The sequence below is a fragment of the Oryzias latipes genome, chromosome 13 (genome assembly GCF_002234675.1).
Source record: "Oryzias latipes chromosome 13, ASM223467v1".
NCBI classification, from domain to species: domain Eukaryota; kingdom Metazoa; phylum Chordata; class Actinopteri; order Beloniformes; family Adrianichthyidae; genus Oryzias; species Oryzias latipes.
Window position 1 is genome coordinate 5,516,172 of NC_019871.2, and position 18,936 is coordinate 5,535,107.

Here is an 18,936-nt window from a genome sequence, read left to right on the forward strand (position 1 = left end):
GCCACTTGTATTGATGGACACTCTTGTGCTCCAACATGGTGTTTGTCATGGACAAAATATGACGAGCACAGAAGTCAAACAACAAAATACCACTTAGATCAGAGAGACCATTGCTTCCATTCACGGCTCTCCAGGTGCCACTGTTGTTGCCCACGTGGGCATTGAATTCCCCAAGAAGACAATGGAGTCCCCCTGTTGGAGCACTTTCCAGTACCTCTCCAAGAAGGCCAGGTACTCCATAGTCCCACACGAAGGCAAAGGTACATGACCCTTTCATCCACCGGGGTGAACACTTAACGGCTGAGCTGGGAGCTCACAACTAAGTCCACACCTACCCGCCGCCTCTCACCCTGCACATCTCAAGAATGGTAGAGACTCCAACCCCTCTATACGGGCTGGATTTCATAGACAAGGCTTTGTGGAGGTAAGCCCTCTTGTTATTTCTGACTGAATTTAGGGATTCTGAACCGCTCTTAGTCTGACTCGTCACCTATAGCCCGTCTGTCGTGGGACACCATGCCATTGACTTTAGCCCTGGACAGATTAGCTTCTAGGATCACTCGAGTGCGCAAACCCCTCCACCACGTTAAGATGGCGGTTCACGGAGGGGATAAATTTAGTGTTGCAATTCTTTCTGATTCTACTTTTTTTATGTTTTCTTTATTTTTTTTTCCTGAATGAAATAAATTTAATTAAAAAAAATGATCCGCTTAGCAAAAATTTTACACAGGAACTATTTTTGGTTGGGTGGGGGGAACTGAAGTACTCAGAGAAAACCCACACAAACACACTAAATGGTGTGTCGTCCTTTTTTTTTAAAAGTTCTGCCAGATTTTGACAAATTAATTAGTCAGATCTTATTTTTTTATTTTTCTTTATCGTGTCTGTGCAGGTTTTTTTTTTAAATTATCTACCAGCAGAAATAATTATAAAAAAAAAATTAAATTCACAAATTTCAATTTATAATAATCCTAAAAACATTGTAATCTGGTTGGGTGGGGGGAACTGAAGTCCTCAGAGAAAACCCACACAAACACACTTATTAGTGTGTCACCCTTTTTTTTTTTTTAAATGCCAGATTTTAACAAATTAATAAACCCATGTTTCATGCCGGGAGATGGTGTGTGTTATGTCTGCATGTGTCCGGTAGGGGGGAGAAGGGCCTTTAAAAATGTGTCCCCCCCCTCAGGTCTCCTCCCTAACAAGTGATGTTGCTTGTTAGGGAGGAGGACACTTAAGTGAGGGGGGGTATACATTGTTAACCCCCTCCCCATCCACCAAACACACACACACACACTCACACACACACATTTTTATACACCATAAATGTCACAAGGAAAAAAATATTTTCCCTTCTTATGACATTATTTTTATCCCATTTATGTTTCTTTGTTTTTGCATTTCTGCCTGTTTGTGTCCTATATACTATGTACTAAAAATAAAGGCTTTTCCCACGTTTTACCCAATTTATGTTCTTTATTTTCCCTATGTCCCTATTCTAAACATTTGAGTTTTTGCCTTTTTGTGTCCTACTATGTCTAAAAATCATGGGTTTTCCCAAGTTTAACCCCAGTTCAGTTTCTTCCCTATGTCCCTATTCTAAACATTTTAGCTTTTGCCTTTTTGTGTCCTACTATGGACTAAAAATAAAGGCTTTCCCCCATTTTAACCCTATTTCTGTTTCTTCCCTATGTCCCTATTCTAAACATTCAATCCTTTTCTTTTTTTTAAGTCTTTCTCCTGATTAGATTTGGAGAAAACTCTGGATTTTCGCTCTGGTTCAGGATAAGATCTGAAAACTTGGTTTTCAGATCACTTATCAGGTCTTCCAGGTTGAAACTTTCCCTTTTTTCCGTCAGGCAGTTTTCATGTACTGCCTGTTTTTTCCTGACGTTGATCCTGCAGATCATCAGGTTCTTGCTGGAAAATGTATTTTTGCTGCTTCAGAATCAGAATCGGTTCATCAAGGTTTTGGATGTTCTTTTAAAGACGCAGAGTTTTCCTCCTGAGGCAGATCTTCCTTCTTTACAACAAAGTCCCGTTTTTCCTCCACTACCGTCTTGTTTCTTTAACCTCATCTGTTCTTTCTGAACTTGCAGGTCTTGGAGTTCCTTCTTGAGAAGGTCCTGTTTCTCCTTTAACTTGAGGTTTTCCTCCTTTGCTTTTGAGACATTTTCCTCCAATTCATCCAAATTATGAACCTTGTTCCGCAGATCAGCAACTTTATTTTGAAGGTCCAAGTTTTCATCCTGTACAACGTCTGTTTCTGCTGTAATCTCATCGTATTCAGTCTGCAGTGTCTGACGGTGTTTCAGCAGATCTCTCAGCATTGTTTTTTCATCTCTGAGGTCCTTTGTTTCTTCTCGAAGAGGTCCCAGTTTACTCAGTACATGGTTGAATTGAACAGCCAGTTCACGGACTTCATTCTGCTGCTGTTTCAGTTCTGAAACTTCATCCTGAAGCTGCTTCTTTTTGTCTTCAAGTTGGGATTTTTCTTCAGAGATTCTGGTAAATTCAGCTTTCACCTCTTTTACTTCCTTGTCCTTCCTCTGGAGATCTTTGATTTCCTTCTCTAGAGCAGCAATCTCCTGTTTTGGAGCCTGAATCTGAACTTTCAGGTCTTGGAGTTCCTTCTGGAGAGAGTCATGTTTTTCTTTTGCCTTCAGATTTTTCTCCTTTGCTTTTAAAATTCTGTCCTCCACATCTTTCAGATTTGAGAGCTTCTTCTGCAGATCATCAACCTCTACAAGGAGGTTAAAGTTTTCAGCTTCCGTTTGGTCTGTTTCTGCTGTAATCTCATCGTATTCAGTCTGCAGTGTCTGACGGTGTTTCAGCAGATCTGTCAGCATTGTTTTTTCATCTCTGAGGTCCTTGGTTTCTTCTCGAAGAGGTCCCAGTTTACTCAGTACATGGTTGAATTGAACAGCCAGTTCTCGGACTTCATTCTGCTGCTGTTTCAGTTCTGAAACTTCCTCCTGAAGCCGCTTCTTTTTGTCTTCAAGTTGGGATTTTTCTTCAGATATTCTGGTAAATTCAGCTTTCACCTCTTTTACTTCCTTGTCCTTCCTCTGGAGTTCCTTCTGCTGCTGTTTTAGTTCTGAAACCTCGTTTTTTACCTTCAAATTTCTCTCCTTTTCATCATTAAGTTGTTCCTGCACCTCATCCATGTTTGAAACCTGGTGCTTCAGCTCTGCAACATCTATGTTCAGCGTGAGGAATGTTGTCACCAAGTGGTTAGTTTCTTCTTGCATCTCCTTGTATTCACACTCCAATGCTTCACGGTGTTGCAGTTCTTCTGCCAGTGCATTTTTTTCTGCTGTGAAGGCCTTCGTTTGTTCTCGGAGCAATTCCAGTTCTCTCCTTTCCTCCTCACGTCGAGCAATCAGCTGACGTGTTTCCTCCTGCTGCCCTCTCTGTTCAGAAATCTCTTTTCCCAGTTGAGCCCTCAGAACTGTCAGACGTAGCCATTCTTCTTCCATGCTAGGATAGTTGCCTGCCAACCTCTTTTGTTCCTTATTTTGGTCTTTCAGCTCCTGAAGGTTTTGCCTCAGTTCTTTAGTTTCTTGTTTCAAAGCCTGGAATTCATCAAATTGCTTTTTCCAATAAGGTTCAAGGTGTGCTTTGCGGGCAGTCTTCTTTTGGAGTTTCTTCTGTTGGGATTGCAGATCTCTGTTCTCCCGTTCTAAACGTTTACGTTCAGATTTCATGCTGGAGATTTCTTCTTCCATTTGTCGCAGCTGCTGAAGTTTGGACTGAAGAGCGGCCGTCACTCTGTTCAGTTCTTGGTTACTTTCCAAGGCCTGATATGTTTTTGTCCTCTCTTCTTCACACACTTTTTCCACGTGTATCTGCTTTTCCACGTCCACTCTTAGACTCTCCAGCCGCTTCACCAGTTTTCTGTTTTCCTCGATAGCAGCTTTTCGTGTCTTTTTCAAGTTTTTGCATGAAGCGTCCAAATCTTTCCTTTTGCGTAAATTCTTGGAAATTTTCTCCAGATGTTTTCTCAAAGTGTCATTTTGCTGAAGAATGTTCTCTGTGACGTTATTTAATTCTTCCATGGAAACGTCCATCTGCTGAAATTCTTTGCCGTGTGACATTTTGAACTTGTTATGAAATCTCCAAAAGTAGATTTATGCTCAGTTCTTATTTCCGAAAAATGTGAAACCTTCCCGTTTCTCTTTCTCTCGCGTGAACTCTAAAATATCTCTCTGCCAAAGCTCTGACAATGCCTCATATTAGTAAACTTAGGGGATAATATCAGATGTCATAAATGATGTCATCATTTATGACATCTGACATCATCATCATCATCATCTGACATCATCATCATCATCATCTGACATCAAATAAGAAGTGACACAATCCACCTGCTGATGTCAAATGATGTCATCACTCTGAAGGCTCACTGATGATGTCACTCTGCAGACTTTTCTTCCCTTTTTAAAAAAATCTTTTGTTCTTTCCAGCAGCTGAAACAGACATTAAAGGAGGAGTCTGTTTTTTCATACAGGCTTTGTTTATAACTAACATACTGATTACTAATGATGTTCTGCTGTGTGAACGGTACCATAATCAATAATAATGATTTAACGAGGTCAGAAACTTGCATATATCAACACGCCACTCTTTATTTCCATACATCGAATCACTTCTACGTATTTTCATCAGTCACTAAGAATTTTGAACACATTTTTTACTACTTATTTGTGCAGATAATCATTTTTCCAGTTTTACTTATCTAATTACCAACCTAAAGCATTTTTAACATTTACATGCTTCCTCTGGGGAATGCCATCAGAAGCCACAACATCTGCTTTGAAAGCTATGCTGATGATACTCAGCTGTACATCTCCTGATAACGCAAGACCAATAGAAGCACTTCTTAACTGTATTTTAGATGTGAAATCATGGATGGCAAATATTTTTTTTCAGCTCAACCAGGAAAAAACAGAAACAGAGGAGCTGGAGGAAGTGGCTGGGCCAAGGGAAATCTGGGCACCTTTGCTTAGACTGCTGCCCCCACAACCAGGTCCCGGATAAGCGGAAGAAGATGGATGGATGGAACACTTTGTGTTAGGTTCTAAAAGAAAAATGCTACATAAATAAAGATTGATTTGATTAGGATCCAAGTCATCATAACTTTTATTTAACCATCCAATTCATATGGCCCACCCCTGATGCCGCTGAGATCCCCACAGCTAGAAAATAAGGAGGGCAGAAGGAGGCTTTGCTCATCCTGCAGAGCTGCGAGAGGTTCCAGCTGCATTAATGAAGGAGGGAAAAAAACCCTGAAGCATTTCTGTTTGATTGGCTGTCTGAGTCTGCATCGCAGGTCTTTAAAATTAACATCAGCTTCATCTCATCTGTTGCCTGACAGGACTTAAATTAGACTGCAAAGAGAATTCAATGACAGGAACCTGCACAGCAACGCAGAGACTCGACACAATCGTACAAAAATTCCACCTGCGTCAAACCTGCGACTGAGTGGAAAAGGGTGATCGATGAACAGAAAAAGCAGAAAAGAATGAAAAAAAAACATGAAAATGTGAAGACTTTCTTATTCTCTGAGTCGAGTGGTCACTCGGTTAGCTCCATAGGCTAACAGCAGGAAAAATTCAAACATTTCTGACTTCCTGTAAAGCAGCTTTTACACTGAACGCAATTCGCTCAGCAGAAGCTTTAATGTTAAATATGTGTACAGACGTGATCGGAGGTCCGGCATTCTTTGAGTTTCAGTAGCTGGGGTCCTGTCAACATCAATCTGGCGTTGATCATTCGATTAGTATGGATTCCCAAACCAATATGGAGGAAAATCTGATCATTCTTCTTCTGAACTTCATATTTTTCGTGATTGTATCGAGACGAAGGAAAAAACAAAGGTTCTCTAATTTGATTCTAATGTCCTGGGACTAATGTTGAGATGGCATGCCATCAAACTGGGTCACAGGGAGACGGAGGTAGCGCTGAAAGTGGTCATCATTCAGACGCAGCTCCTGCAGTAGATGGTAAAGCTCAACGTACTGGCCTTAAGCTTCACTTGAAATGGGTCTAAACATTTTTACTCCAATTAAAGTCATTTTTTTTTAGTCAGTAGATGATTCCAGCTGTTAAAAAGATGAGCAATTTTGTCTTTAAAAGGTCCACGTTTCAAATTTGAATTTCCTTTTTAATGCAATTCAGGGGCAAATCAATCCATCAACCAATGAATCAACATGATTTACCAACCAGCCTTTAAAAATGTTTCAAAAATTTCAAATATTCCAAACTTTACGCAGATTACTGTTTTATGTTAAAAGTAATGTATATTTATATGTGCTTTTATTTTTCTTCAGTACCTCTTTTAGTGGGTAAATAGTAGATGATAACTCTTTATGCTAATACTTTAGCTTTTACTGTTGTGGTTTTAAGACTGATTTAAACAAAACATATAACACCTTAAGGCAGATAGCTATTGCTTCACCCCGTATAACCCCCCACACACACCAGTTCAAATCGTTAAGACTTTCAATTTGAAAACCTGCCTAGAAAAGTATAGGAAGAAGATAAAGATATGCAGGAATCGATTTCCAGACTGAAACTGGACTGGAATCAGGGCCCATTCGCAGAACCTTCTCACCCCCCCCCCCCCCCCCCCTCTGTATTTTTATGCTGTTTTCACATTCAGGTGCTTGAAGTCCAAAAAGTTGAGAGGCAGAATAAACGACTGCCTGAGGAGCCAATAAAAACCCACTTCATGTCAGGTTATGTAAATCACAGGGGTAATCATTGAGACGGTTTAAGAACTGCCCTTTGTGCTCCATGATTATGCTCTGAAAAAAAAAGCATGTGATGGAGGGGTTGTTCTGGTTCGCTGGTCTTTTTAGATCAGGAAAGTGGTTGGAGAAAGAAAACCTGTAGCTGGAGTCTTTGATCGATGCTGAGTGTTGGGATTTTCTGCTCCACCATCTCTTTGAAGTACCTCCTCCCAAAGCCGAGGTTCTGCTCGCTCTTTGAGCTTCACTTGTTTATTATAATTAATCTCCCTGGATGCGTCTGAGGTAAAGTTCATGATTATTACATTCCAGTATGCACTTATAGTAATCTAAATAAAGACATTTTTGAGTGATTGGTGGAAAAACGGGGTCTTTGATGACGTCTTTTTATTTTGTTTGAGCGTTCATCAGATCCAGAGGCGGGTAGAGTATTCAAAGATTGTACTCAAGTAAAAGTAAAAGTAATAATCATTCAGACAATTACTTCAGTAAAAAAGTAAATACTTCGAAAACGACTAAAGCTACGGACACACCGGGCATGTGCTGCGCGCTTAATGCAGTTCTTGAACAGGCATTTAGCCCATGGTTTTCTCAATGGGCAAGCAGGGAGGGGTTTCTTTTTCATTTTAAACTGTTTACTAGCACCAGTCCGCCATCTACAATTGAAAAAGAAATGGAGCAAAACGTTGGAGCAGTGCTCAACCCACGAAAACAAGTGAGTTCTCACATTGTGACTTAAAGTGAGGAACAGCCCCTTCCAGGAAGATTGCGCTGCCAGCACCGCCCCCAGGCTAACAGACACGCCCACCTTCTGCGTGGAGCTAGCGGTGATCAGCTAAATGCTTTCCTTTTACATGCACGATAAGCAGATCCATCTTTGCAAAAGTTTGGATGTTGTTTTTTTTCCGGGCGAATCGCTCTGAGTTAACATCATGAAATGGGCGGGACTCACAAATGAGAGATCGAGTTGTCTTGATTACCTAAAAAATAACTCATATTTCATTAAAAAATAGTTATTTAGTGTTCCAAAGGTGAGATATGATCATATACATATGGATATAGTTTACTCTGAAAGGCTTAGAACAGCACGGTATGGGCCCTTTAATACTTGATCCTGTTTATACAGGCCAGTTTTATTGATGGAGCCCAACTGGACCAAGTGATCAATGCTGTAGAAAAATCATTCACATGAACATTGATTCAGTTCCATTCTTTTTTTTTTATATAGCCCAATAGTACAACATGGTTGTCTCAATGGGCATCACTAATTGTACAAAACATAAAATCTGTTATAAAATACAATAGCTGGTTGCTAAACTAAACCAAAAAGACTGATCTAAACAGGGCATCCCTGCCTTTAGACCTTCCTTCTCTGTAAGAAAAAGCTCCTAAAAAAACCAACAATAGCCTGGACTTCTCCAGCATTCAACAGAAGCAACACACATTGGAGTTTGTACACGTCCAGCCACACTGTAAACTATCCCCTTCGACACCCAGAGAGGGCGGACTTCATCCAAACAACAGGACTGAGCGCCATTTGTAAATACTGTTTTGTCAAAGTCTCTGTTCACTGTAAATACAATCAGCAAGTGAGGTTTGCTTCTATTCTACACTTCCACTCCCTGAAACGAGCCTGCCTAGCCCAAATTAATTTTCACAAGTAAGGCGTCAAAGTGCTACATTGGGAGTTAACGGTATCAGTCTGGTTTTTTTACATGTTGCAAACAAGACTGGGATTTATAGCTACTGAAAATACACAAACACGGTTAATGCTTCCAATGCTGCTAACATGTCACAAACAAAGTCTAGAGTTACTTTCAACACATTTAATAAAGTCTGACTGACAGATGGACTTTTCTCTGACTCGTCTGTCTTGCTTAATGTCTTTTTATTTATGTTTAATTTATGTCGTCTTATTATACGACATGAATTTGAAAATAGACCATTTATTGACGGTGTGCCTTAAAGTGCAGAAAACATGGTTACAAACCTCAAAAAAGGAAAAACTTTAGTTTTCAGTAGAAAAAAGAGCAGAAGTGGATGGAAACTGTCATTACGCGACCATATTGGACATTATTTAACCTATTCTTTTTTAAGACAAAAGCCAAGTGTTTCTTGAAAAAAAACGGACTTTTTGGATTTTTGTTTTGAAATATTTTTTAAAAAAAGACAAAATCGTGACAGCCTTAAAAAAGCAGCATTTGAAGCCCGCTGAAAGACTAAAGCAGAATCGTTTTATCTATATAACTGGGAAAGTGGTAAAATTACTTTCTGGAGTTATAAAAAAATTATAGTTTTCAGACTTCAAAGATCCTTGAGAGCTCCTTCGCAAATATTAAGCTACATTTATGGAGTTATGCTGAGGAGCTGCAGACACGGCATCTTCCCCATCTGGAGGTTTAAATGATACTTGACTATACTTTACATCAAAAGTCTCCTCAAACGCTGGGGCCCTCTCAGATTTATTCAGCATGTCTGATTTAGGCTTCATTTTAAAGGTTGCTCCAAGTTTAAGTCAAAGGAAATGTCATATATTATTACAGTGAATTTTTGCGGCACTGCACATTCGCAGTTTTGCATGTTTAACTGAAATCAAGACGAGAATCGCAGATAACACAGAATAACAAAGATCTTCTTCAAAGCCAGAGAAGAATATGTCCATTTCAATGGCAAGGAACTACAATGAGGATGAAAGGATGGTTTTGGGATAATATTTGCTGGGTTTGATGGATTCTGCGAGATGTTTCATGTTTCTCCTTGCGGGCCTGTCTGCGGGCAGCCTCTCAGACTGCAGGGTGGATGGAATTTGTGAACTTAAAGTTGACTGACTGATGAAAAAGCATCTTCTCTTGGAAAAGCAGCTTTGAAACTTGCCCCCCCTGTTCCCTTGGCAACCCGTTACACAACAGCTTCTGGCCTACATAGACACACAAGTCCTGCAATATTACTTATTGACTAAAAATGAATGCTAGAAAGTACCTTCAGTGTTGGGACTGCAGTTTTAACCAATTAGTTGTATTCATTTTAATAATGAAGTCTTTCCCCTTTCTGCAGACGTTTGTTGTCTCAAACACAAATTAGATGTACTTTGCCGACACAGACAGATGTTGGCTTTATTGTTCTCAGATTTGGTTTTACTCTTTATTCTGCACCAAAAGTAATTTAGTTAGTGATAAAAGTAGCGAAAGCTTTGCAGGGAATGTTTCTTTATAAAATTGTTGTCCATAAATGAAATTAGACCTGCTTAAGCAAAATTATTAAAGATGGAACATTTTCTCCAAAGGCCTTGGAGGTGCAACCACTTCCTGTGTGTTGAAGGAACTTGAGCTAAAAGACTGTTAAGTACGAGACAACACAGTGCCCTGGATTTTAACACAATTTGGACACCATGCTCACTATTTTTGTTAAACGATAAATATGAACTCACCCATTTGCCGAAGTAAAAACATATAAAATATGAACTAAAGCTATTTATTAATACACTGATATAAGATATCGTAATTTGAAATAATCATTTGAAAACATTTTTTTCATTTGACAAAATTTCTACTCTCACTGTCAATGTTGTGCTATCCTAGGCACTTTAACGTTGGGAGTTGGGTCATCTAGACCCACTAGACAGTGGTCTGAACCTTTTTTCCTTAATGATTTGTGATCTTCACTGGTGTCCATGGATTACATGAAATCTTTCCACCTTTATCCACCTTTGTCATGGAAGAAATAACACATCAAAGTAAGGGTGGGGTCATCTAAGATAGCACAAGGGTTGCGAACACCTTGCTAGTACTGGGTTGGAACCATTTTTGCCTTCAGAACTACCTTAATCCTCAGTGGGATCGATTCAATAAGGTACTGGAAACATTCTTCAATGAGTTTGGTCCATCTTGACATGATAGCATCACACAGTCGGTGCAGATTTGTCAACTGCACATCCATGATGCCAATCTCCTATTCCACCAAATCCTACAGGTGCTCTACGGGATTGAGATCTGGTGACTGGAGGTCATTTGAGTCCAGTGAACTCATTGTCATGTTCAAGAAACCAGTCTGAGATGATTCCAGCAGGATGACAAGTTTCATCAATGCAAGATGTGTGAATTGAAGCCTTGGTTTCCTGTTCTTAGCTGACAGGAGTGACACCCGGTGTGGTATCCTGCTGCCGTAGCCCATCTGGCTCAAAGTCAGAAATGTTGAAGTGTGTTCTTCTGCAGACCTCGGTTGTAACCAGTGGTTCTTTGAGTTCATGTTTCCTTTCTATCAGCTGGCCATTTTGCTTCTACCTCTGGCATTAACAAGCCCTTTCCGCTCACTGTACGGCTGCTCACTGGATATTTTCCCTTTTTTGGATCATTCTCTGTAAACCCTAGAGAGGGTTGTGGGTGAAAATCCCAGTAGATCAACCATGCCATGATCGAGGTCACTTCAATCACCTTTTCTTTTCTAATTCTGATGCTCGGTTTGAGCTCCAGCAGATCGTTTTGACCGTGTCCACATGCTTAAATGCATTGAGTTCCTCTCAGGCTTCTTAAAAGTTTGTGTTTATGAGCAGTTGGAAAGGTGTTCCTAATAAAGTGGCCAGTGATTGCATATTTGCCAATCTACTCAGATTAGATGCCCTCTAGCTTTTCGCAGAGACGTCTGGGAAAATTTTCAGGGTACTGGATTTAGTTGTAGATTCAGACAAAAAATTGGCAAACTCCCTAATTGGTGCACTAAGTAGTGATGGAATTCTGAGATAATGTTGGTCTATTCTTCTTTTGCTTACAGGAAAGCTCATATGAACATGATAGGAGTGTAAGAGTCTGTGATCCATTACTAACCCTCTGTTTTTCCCTTTGTGAGCAACGTTCAGCGTTTTTTTTGTTTCTGCCTGGCAAACATGCGATGCTGGGGGAAAAAGGACCCAAGTTGTGTGAGTGCACTGCTCCATGAGAGCGCTTCAAGATCTTATTTTTGCTTTTCAATGCCTAAGCCTCTTGTCTCTAATCTGTGCTACTTAGTGTGTAGGTGTGCACCACTGTGAAATGCGCTTTTCTTCTGTGGCTCCGATTTCACATTGTTCCTGCCAACACAGAGAGAGAAACTGTTTGACAGGACCTAGCACTGATTTTTTTCTTTTAACCAAACAAAGCAGGTTCGAAAGAACGAGAGCAAGAAGAAGCGGCACAGCTCTGAGCACTGGCTGGCTTCCGGCACACCCTGACATCATCATTACATGTTTATGAGCTATTGTTTCGGCCACACAATAGACGCCAGGATGTGATAATTGTGGCTTCCAAAAGAGGGGGCGCTTCAGGTCTCACAGTGTTCAAAGAAAATGAATATACTGGCTTCTCTGAATTAAGGAGTTTATTCTGTGAAAACAGTGAAAAAAACTTTTAACTTCCAGATTGAAGCTGATTTTTAAGCAAAGGAAGAGTAACCAATGCACAGTTCAGCAGACATTTTACAAATGAGTGATTGGGCAAAATGGAATAAAGTAAGAGTATTGCTGGGCCCATAAAAACCCTCCCTTCATAATAATGAAAGAACACGTAAATCAACGTAAAAGCCAAAGTTCGTCAGGGGTTAGTGCATCAATTACGTAATTTGAATGTGATATCTGCTAGTTCTACATCATGTGTGTGAGTTATACATCAGTGGTACACGCTTAAAGAGCCTGTGAGATATACGTAGAACAGTCCTGAAAAGCCACAAATCTGCGTGTGCATCTAGCAAAAATCAAATACAGTTGTGTAAGATTCTTGTAATAATTGCTTAAAAACTACATAAAATATACATAAACTGTAATTCTAAACCAAAACCATCGACGGACATCTGCAGACATCGTCGTATGATGCATGCAAGAAACACATAAGGATTATGTATCACGCCTGTATCACCAAAGACCAAAAGTTCATACATAGAAAATATTTAAAAGTAAGGAGTAGCTGTGTGACATGGTCTTTATGTCCAGAAAAATACAATATGTATGTTTTCAGTGTAAAGTTGGAGTTTCCGTCATGGGGTTAAAGGATATTGTTCCCGTTTAAAATCAGCCTCTAGTGGTTATTTAAGAGACTGCAGTACGTGGGTTTAAATTTGGGAGTGGAATGTGGGGGCTGAGTCAGACTCCTAACTTCAACACTAAATGTTCCTTTCAACAAACATCTAAAGTCAGATTCAAAAACCCCAGCTGGCCTTTGTTCTGAGTTTGAACATCAAGAAGTTATTTCGTTGTAATCTTAAATCCTCAGTTTTAGTTTGCAGCTTTTTTGTCCAGACCGTTTTGTTGAAAGACAAAGTGGCCGATGATCACCAAGATGGCAACGACCACAAAGCTAAAGATAAGCCTTTGCACTTTATTTTTACGACTGTCATTTCTTTTTCTTTTGAAGATATTGGCTTAAAGTTAATAAAGAACTAAATTCAAGTACTTTTATTTAGATAAAAAGGACCAGAACAGTATAAGATGAAGCCTTAAGAAAACAAAATACCAATTACTAAAAGATATTGAGGGAAAAATGGCTTTCCCAACAAAAAGTTTTTTTGTGTGACTGTGTTGAGTTTGATCTCCTTAGAAATGACAGTTAAACCCAATTTGTGTTTGGACTGTTTATCTCTGTGAGCCATCAGCGGCTGCTTTGTTGAATTCATCAGTGGCTCTAATTGACATCCCAATCGGAGAGTAAGGAGGCTTTCTCCTTAATTAACAACTGCATCAATTAGATCGGATCAATCCACAGGATGTGTACTGCAGGATTTTAAGGTTATCTGATTAAAGCTTTGGTTAAAAACATTTTTTTAAAGGAATTTTGAAATGTTTCTTTATAATAGTTTACTGTAATAATGTGGAGTTCTTCTACTCAGATTCTAATCTACTGTGCTGCTAAAAGTGGCTTCTGCAGGTTTGTTAGTTTTCATTTATTTATACATTTTTTCCATTACCAGGCCAATTTACACACTAAAGTCATATGGATATACCAAATAAATATAATACAAATTTAAATCCATTAAAAATAAAAGAGATAAGTTCATTATTTCAGTTTTCCAAAAAGTAAATATGTGTTAACTTTTTTTAATTACAGTTAACTTTTGTTCCACCTTGAATTTTAGAGATGTGCAACCTCTTCATCAATGTATTCACTGTAATTGGATGGATCACAAACTGGCTTTGCTTTTATCAGCAGAGAAATCTGGTTTCTCGTGGCTGCAGTGCCTTCACGAAACGGTGTGAAATAAGCTGAAAGGTGTGAAATGTTGAGGCTCCCACGAAGAACAATGAAGCCCTGGGCAGGTGACTTAGCTCTGTAATCCTCTCCCCACATGTAGGACCGCTGCGTAAATTACAGAAGCAATGTTAAAGCAGAAAACGAAACGGGAGGATTTTCTACGCAGCCGTCAGAGAGCGGGCTCTGATCTGCGCTTTGGCTCGTGGGAGTTCTCCTTTAAGGTTTTGGAGTTGAGATCCCTGTTCTTCTGCTCCCTGCTGCTGGTGTTTTAATGTACCGGCAGATCTTTACATAGAGTCCTGGGACCACTGTGTTGAGGATTTCAGCTTGAAGATCCATAGAGTCTCTGAAGTGTTTGTGCACATTTCCTGGCTGCAAAAGTGTTAAAATAATTCAGAAAAACTATAAACAAATGTCAATGTTTTAATTGTTATTTAAGGTTTATTAATCCTTCCATTCCAAAGAGTGATGACAAATTAAAGCTGATTCTATTGGTTTGGTTCACTAATGTGAAATGATTCAACTGCAGCCTTTTTACTTTTTTACAGAAATCTGAAGAGTCTTACTGTTAGAAAAATAAAAGCAGCCGTCTGGATGAAAAAAAAAATCAATTAGTTCTTTGAGAAAATGCCTTTATAAGTGACTTTCAGAAAGTTTTGATGGTTGCTGAAATTGATTGTACCCTTCGTGGATAAAAGATTGAAAAAGCTTTGGATCAATCTAATTGCAGCCAAATTAAGAACGACTGACGGTCAATACTGCATCAGATGTCAAAGCACTTTGGAATGTCAACGTCTTCCATTATGAGAGTTTTTGTATGAAGTCCAAGTGTCTCAGTGCCCCAGAGTTCTGAATAATTGATAATCACTGGTAGCAACAAAGAAGCTGGTGGCCTAATAACAGAATCAAGAACAAACTAGAAAAGGACCAACATTTCTAGAGATATGAAGATGAAGACTGAATGAGCAGCTGTGTCCTAACAGAATTAGGTCTGCAAGAGGACAACTTCCAAAGTGTCCAATATTAGGGAACAATATTGCAATGGCGATATGATTACAATACTTAAAAAAATGGATAAAACAACTAATACATAATTTCCATTCCACTGCAACAGTTTTATTCAGATAAAATTCAACGTACTTTAAATTATACTCCAAATGATAAGGGTCAACATAAGAGGGAGGCATCTCACTTACGAGGGGTCAATTCGATTGATCAAATGCAAAAATGAATTCATTAGATTGATCTTATGTGTTTGGTGTGAGTGCAGTTTAAGAATCACAACCGATCTGTAAGGACAAACAAAAATGCAATTTGTTGCACATGTTTCCATATATGCACTATTTTTATATGTGACATTTTTGAAAAAAACAAAGTAATTGTTTCATTGTTTCCCACTAGTTTTAATCTTTACTCTTCTGTTGTACATTGGAAAAAAAAAACATTTGTGATTTGGAAACAAGTTAATTCCCTAAAAAATGTTCACATTGTAAATAAACGACCACGACTAGAAAACAACATGCGGGCTTTGATGACGATGCTTTAAAGAATTAAAATGTGTTCATGAAGAGGTTCAGAGATCAGAAGCGTCTTTTGTTAAAATAACAAAGCATTTCTTTAAATCTGACACAAGTTGAAACTTTTCAACTATTATTGCTTCTTTTTTTTTAGCGAAAAAATAATCACCAACTGAAACTTTAACTTCACTTTGACATTTAACAGATTTCACCAGGTTTGAAGCTGTTTTCACTTCACTTTTTGTTCGACATCTTTCCAAGCTTTTCTCATAATCTGCACTATAGAGATCTAGAACTACTTACCTGCATCCGCCGAACACACGAAGTCAAACCAGTTGAAACCGGTTAGAGTCTCGGTAGTGACGTGTGGGTAGTTTTCTTTTCAAAACAAGGGAGTGCCAACTGTTTGAACAATCATCAAGAAGGAGAAATTAACAAATGCGGTCTGTTCCTGGCTGGAATTCTACGACACCAAGTCTTTTATGGATCAGAATAGAGCTGTGGAAGAAAAAGCCTGGAGAAAGAGTTATGACATTTGCACCACTTTGACATTCCGCCCCATGCCTCTTCCCAAATGCAAGTAAATGCGCTCGTAGCACGTACTTACAGTCCAGTGTGAAAACCATATTTAGCGTGTTCTTGAACAGGCATCACATGGCCAGTGTGTGTGTTTAATTCTAATGAGCTTTTCTAGCTTGTTTTTCACCTTTTGAATGCTTGTGTGGAACTCCTTTTTTCTGGGTTTTCATGTTTTATTGTAAGACTGTACAAATGACTTGCTGCATGGACAGGTCCTTTTACTACTTTCTTGTGATTTTCTTCTTAAGATTAGCGTTCTTCTCCTGTTTCTAGGCTGCCTCTTTTAGCCGTACAGCTCATGCTTCCCGTCTTCCATCAGTGAGACGTCTCCAATCAAACACGACTTCGTTCTCCTTTAAATGCTGCTTTCACATCTGTGTCATAACTGGAGATTAGGAAACACCATAATTGTGATTCAGGCGAGTTGGAAATGACGTGTGGTCTTAAAGGAGACACAATAAAACTCAGAAAAATGCTGATGTTCATTAGTGAGCTGACAGCGAGCAGATGATCCAATCGAGTGAGGACTTGAGAGGCTGCATAGAAAAGCCAGGTGCGAGCAGGTGTGCTTAGTGCGATCAGATGGGCCTGTGCTCCTGCTCTGAACAGCCTCTTTGACGCGATCCTCCATCTTTTTGAAACAGTTTCCAGCCAGAAATACAACCCCCTCCAGCAGCGATGGATCCTAGAAGGCTCCTCTGCCCTTCAGACAGCTCCGGCTGTGCCAGATAATCCATCCAACCGTACCACCTCCGGGGAAAAATTCCCTGAAAACATCCGTTGTTGTTGGCTTTTCACCAATCTCTGTTTCCATGAGCCGTAAATTCATAGAAAGAAGTGCTTTCCGAAGATGCATTTTTGTGTTCAATTGCAGCACTTTACCCCGTCTGTGACAGTAATGAGCCTCAGTGTTCGCTGCCTGAACAAATGGAATTCACGCAGCTGAATTAGGTAATGAAATCCATAGATCAAGTTAAGGCTCCGCTTTTGTCGAAGAGGGGAGGGAGGGAGCGAAAAATGTAATATTGTTTGTTGAATTATCGCCCCTTTATGGATAGATCTTTAAAGCACCGCTGAAGGTTTGATTTCCCTCCACTGTGCCCGTGTTTATGCACAAATGTTTATTTTTAAAAGCGCAGCAGAAGCCTAGAACCCCTCTGTGTGGTCCAAAACAGGCGTGCCATAAAAACAAAAACAAAGACGGCTCATTAAAGAAATGGCTGCAATAAAGCTGTGACGTTGCATTACTTTTCCTGAGAAATCTGATTGGTCAACCGTGAAAGACGACCCAATCGCACCTTAATGACAAGTGGAGAGGATTTTAAGTACAGTCACCCGTGTGTTCCAGCTCTGTGAGGGAATTGCGCCTCAAAGTTCCACTCCGATTGTATTTATGTCTGTTTTCAAAGCGTTCCCAGCGGTCTTTTCATTGTGATTGTGGCGTTTTAGCCAAAATCAAAAGACGTGTCGTTTTTTAGGACATAGTTTCTGCAGAGTGGCAGGAGTTCTCCAAAAATTCCCCTCTTCAATGTGGGCAGGACTGTTCCTTAGTTTGCACTTTGTTTACACCCTCTTCCACTAGCTTACAGCCCTTCACAACACCAACCTACCATCAGGCATCAGGCGGCCGTGGTGCAACGGTAGGGAGGTCGACCAATGATCGTAAGATCGTTCGATTCCCGCCTTGCACGCAAGACACTTGGGCAAGACACTGAACCCCACTTTGCCTCTGGTGGGAGGTAGGCGCCAGTGTTTGGCAGCGGCATCGCCACCATTGTGTGAATGTGTGTGTGACTGGGTGAATGGGTCTGTGACTGTAAAGCGCTTTGGGCCTTGTAGGTAGAAAAGCGCTATATCAGTATACGCCACTTACCATTACAACAAAATTGTGAGCATGTTGAAGCTGTCCAGTTTTTAGCTACATACCAGCTCCATCCATTTGTCTGCAAATGGATGGAGTAGGGAGTTTGTGAGTGACTGGTTGTTGTGACTGATTGAAGATTTTACGCAACAACTACAAGCTTTTTCAAATGTAATTTTTCATCTGCTCCTGATTCATAATGATTTCAATAAAGAAATACTCAGAAATGCAAATTTAAGGTCAATTTTCTTCATACATGTCCTCCATCATAAGAAAATGTTAAAAACACCATTTTCATTTCACTTTTTTTATACGCACTGAAAGAGAGTTTTCATTAACGGCTACTGAAATGCCCTTTAGCAAGACGGCCTGACCTCCCACTCATTTAGAGAGTGAGCATATGCTAAATGGATAACACTGTGTGGGAATCTGTAAGAGGAGCACCTAAATGATATAGGTGGTTGGTGCTGAGGCAGAATAATTGAAAGTCTCAGGTGGGCAGGAGGAAGGTGTGGATATTTCCCACACACACACGCAGCCACGCACACATACACACACACATAGATTAGCTCTAATGATGATGGAGATTCATTTCAAGCCGCGAAGTATAAAATGAGGTAATAAGTGCCATGCGCTCATGAGCTGTTCAATGAAGACTTTAAGACAGATCCTCTGCTTGATGACTTCATGCGACAAAAAACATTAGAGTTTCCGAAAAACAAACGAGTGTGTGGCTAAAAGGAGCCTCCAATTAGGGGATTTGCCATCATCAGTGAGTTAATTAGCTTCAAAGAAGATTTTTTTTTTTAGGATTTTCTTATATGGTAAAAGGCTTCTATTTGTATAGAGCTTTTCTACCTTCCTCAAAGGCCCAAAGCGCTTTAGAGTCACTGTCCCATTCACACACACATTCACAAACTGATGGCGGCTTACTGCCCTACTGCTGCACCACAGCCGCCCCAAAAATACATATAAAACACCATGTTTAATTGGTGGCGGATGCTGCCACAATGAGT

The 18,936-nt window shown here is 39.8% G+C and overlaps 1 protein-coding gene across 1 annotated transcript; it reads right to left on the minus strand.

Annotated features, from left to right (window-relative positions):
- Window positions 1–586: 586 nt before the first annotated feature.
- On the minus strand, window positions 587–4,229 carry LOC105355454 (trichohyalin-like). The gene has a single exon (XM_020708087.2). It carries the CDS (start codon window positions 4,095–4,097, stop codon window positions 1,950–1,952), a length of 2,148 nt encoding a protein of 715 aa, XP_020563746.1. The 5' UTR covers window positions 4,098–4,229; the 3' UTR covers window positions 587–1,949.
- Window positions 4,230–18,936: the final 14,707 nt, after the last annotated feature.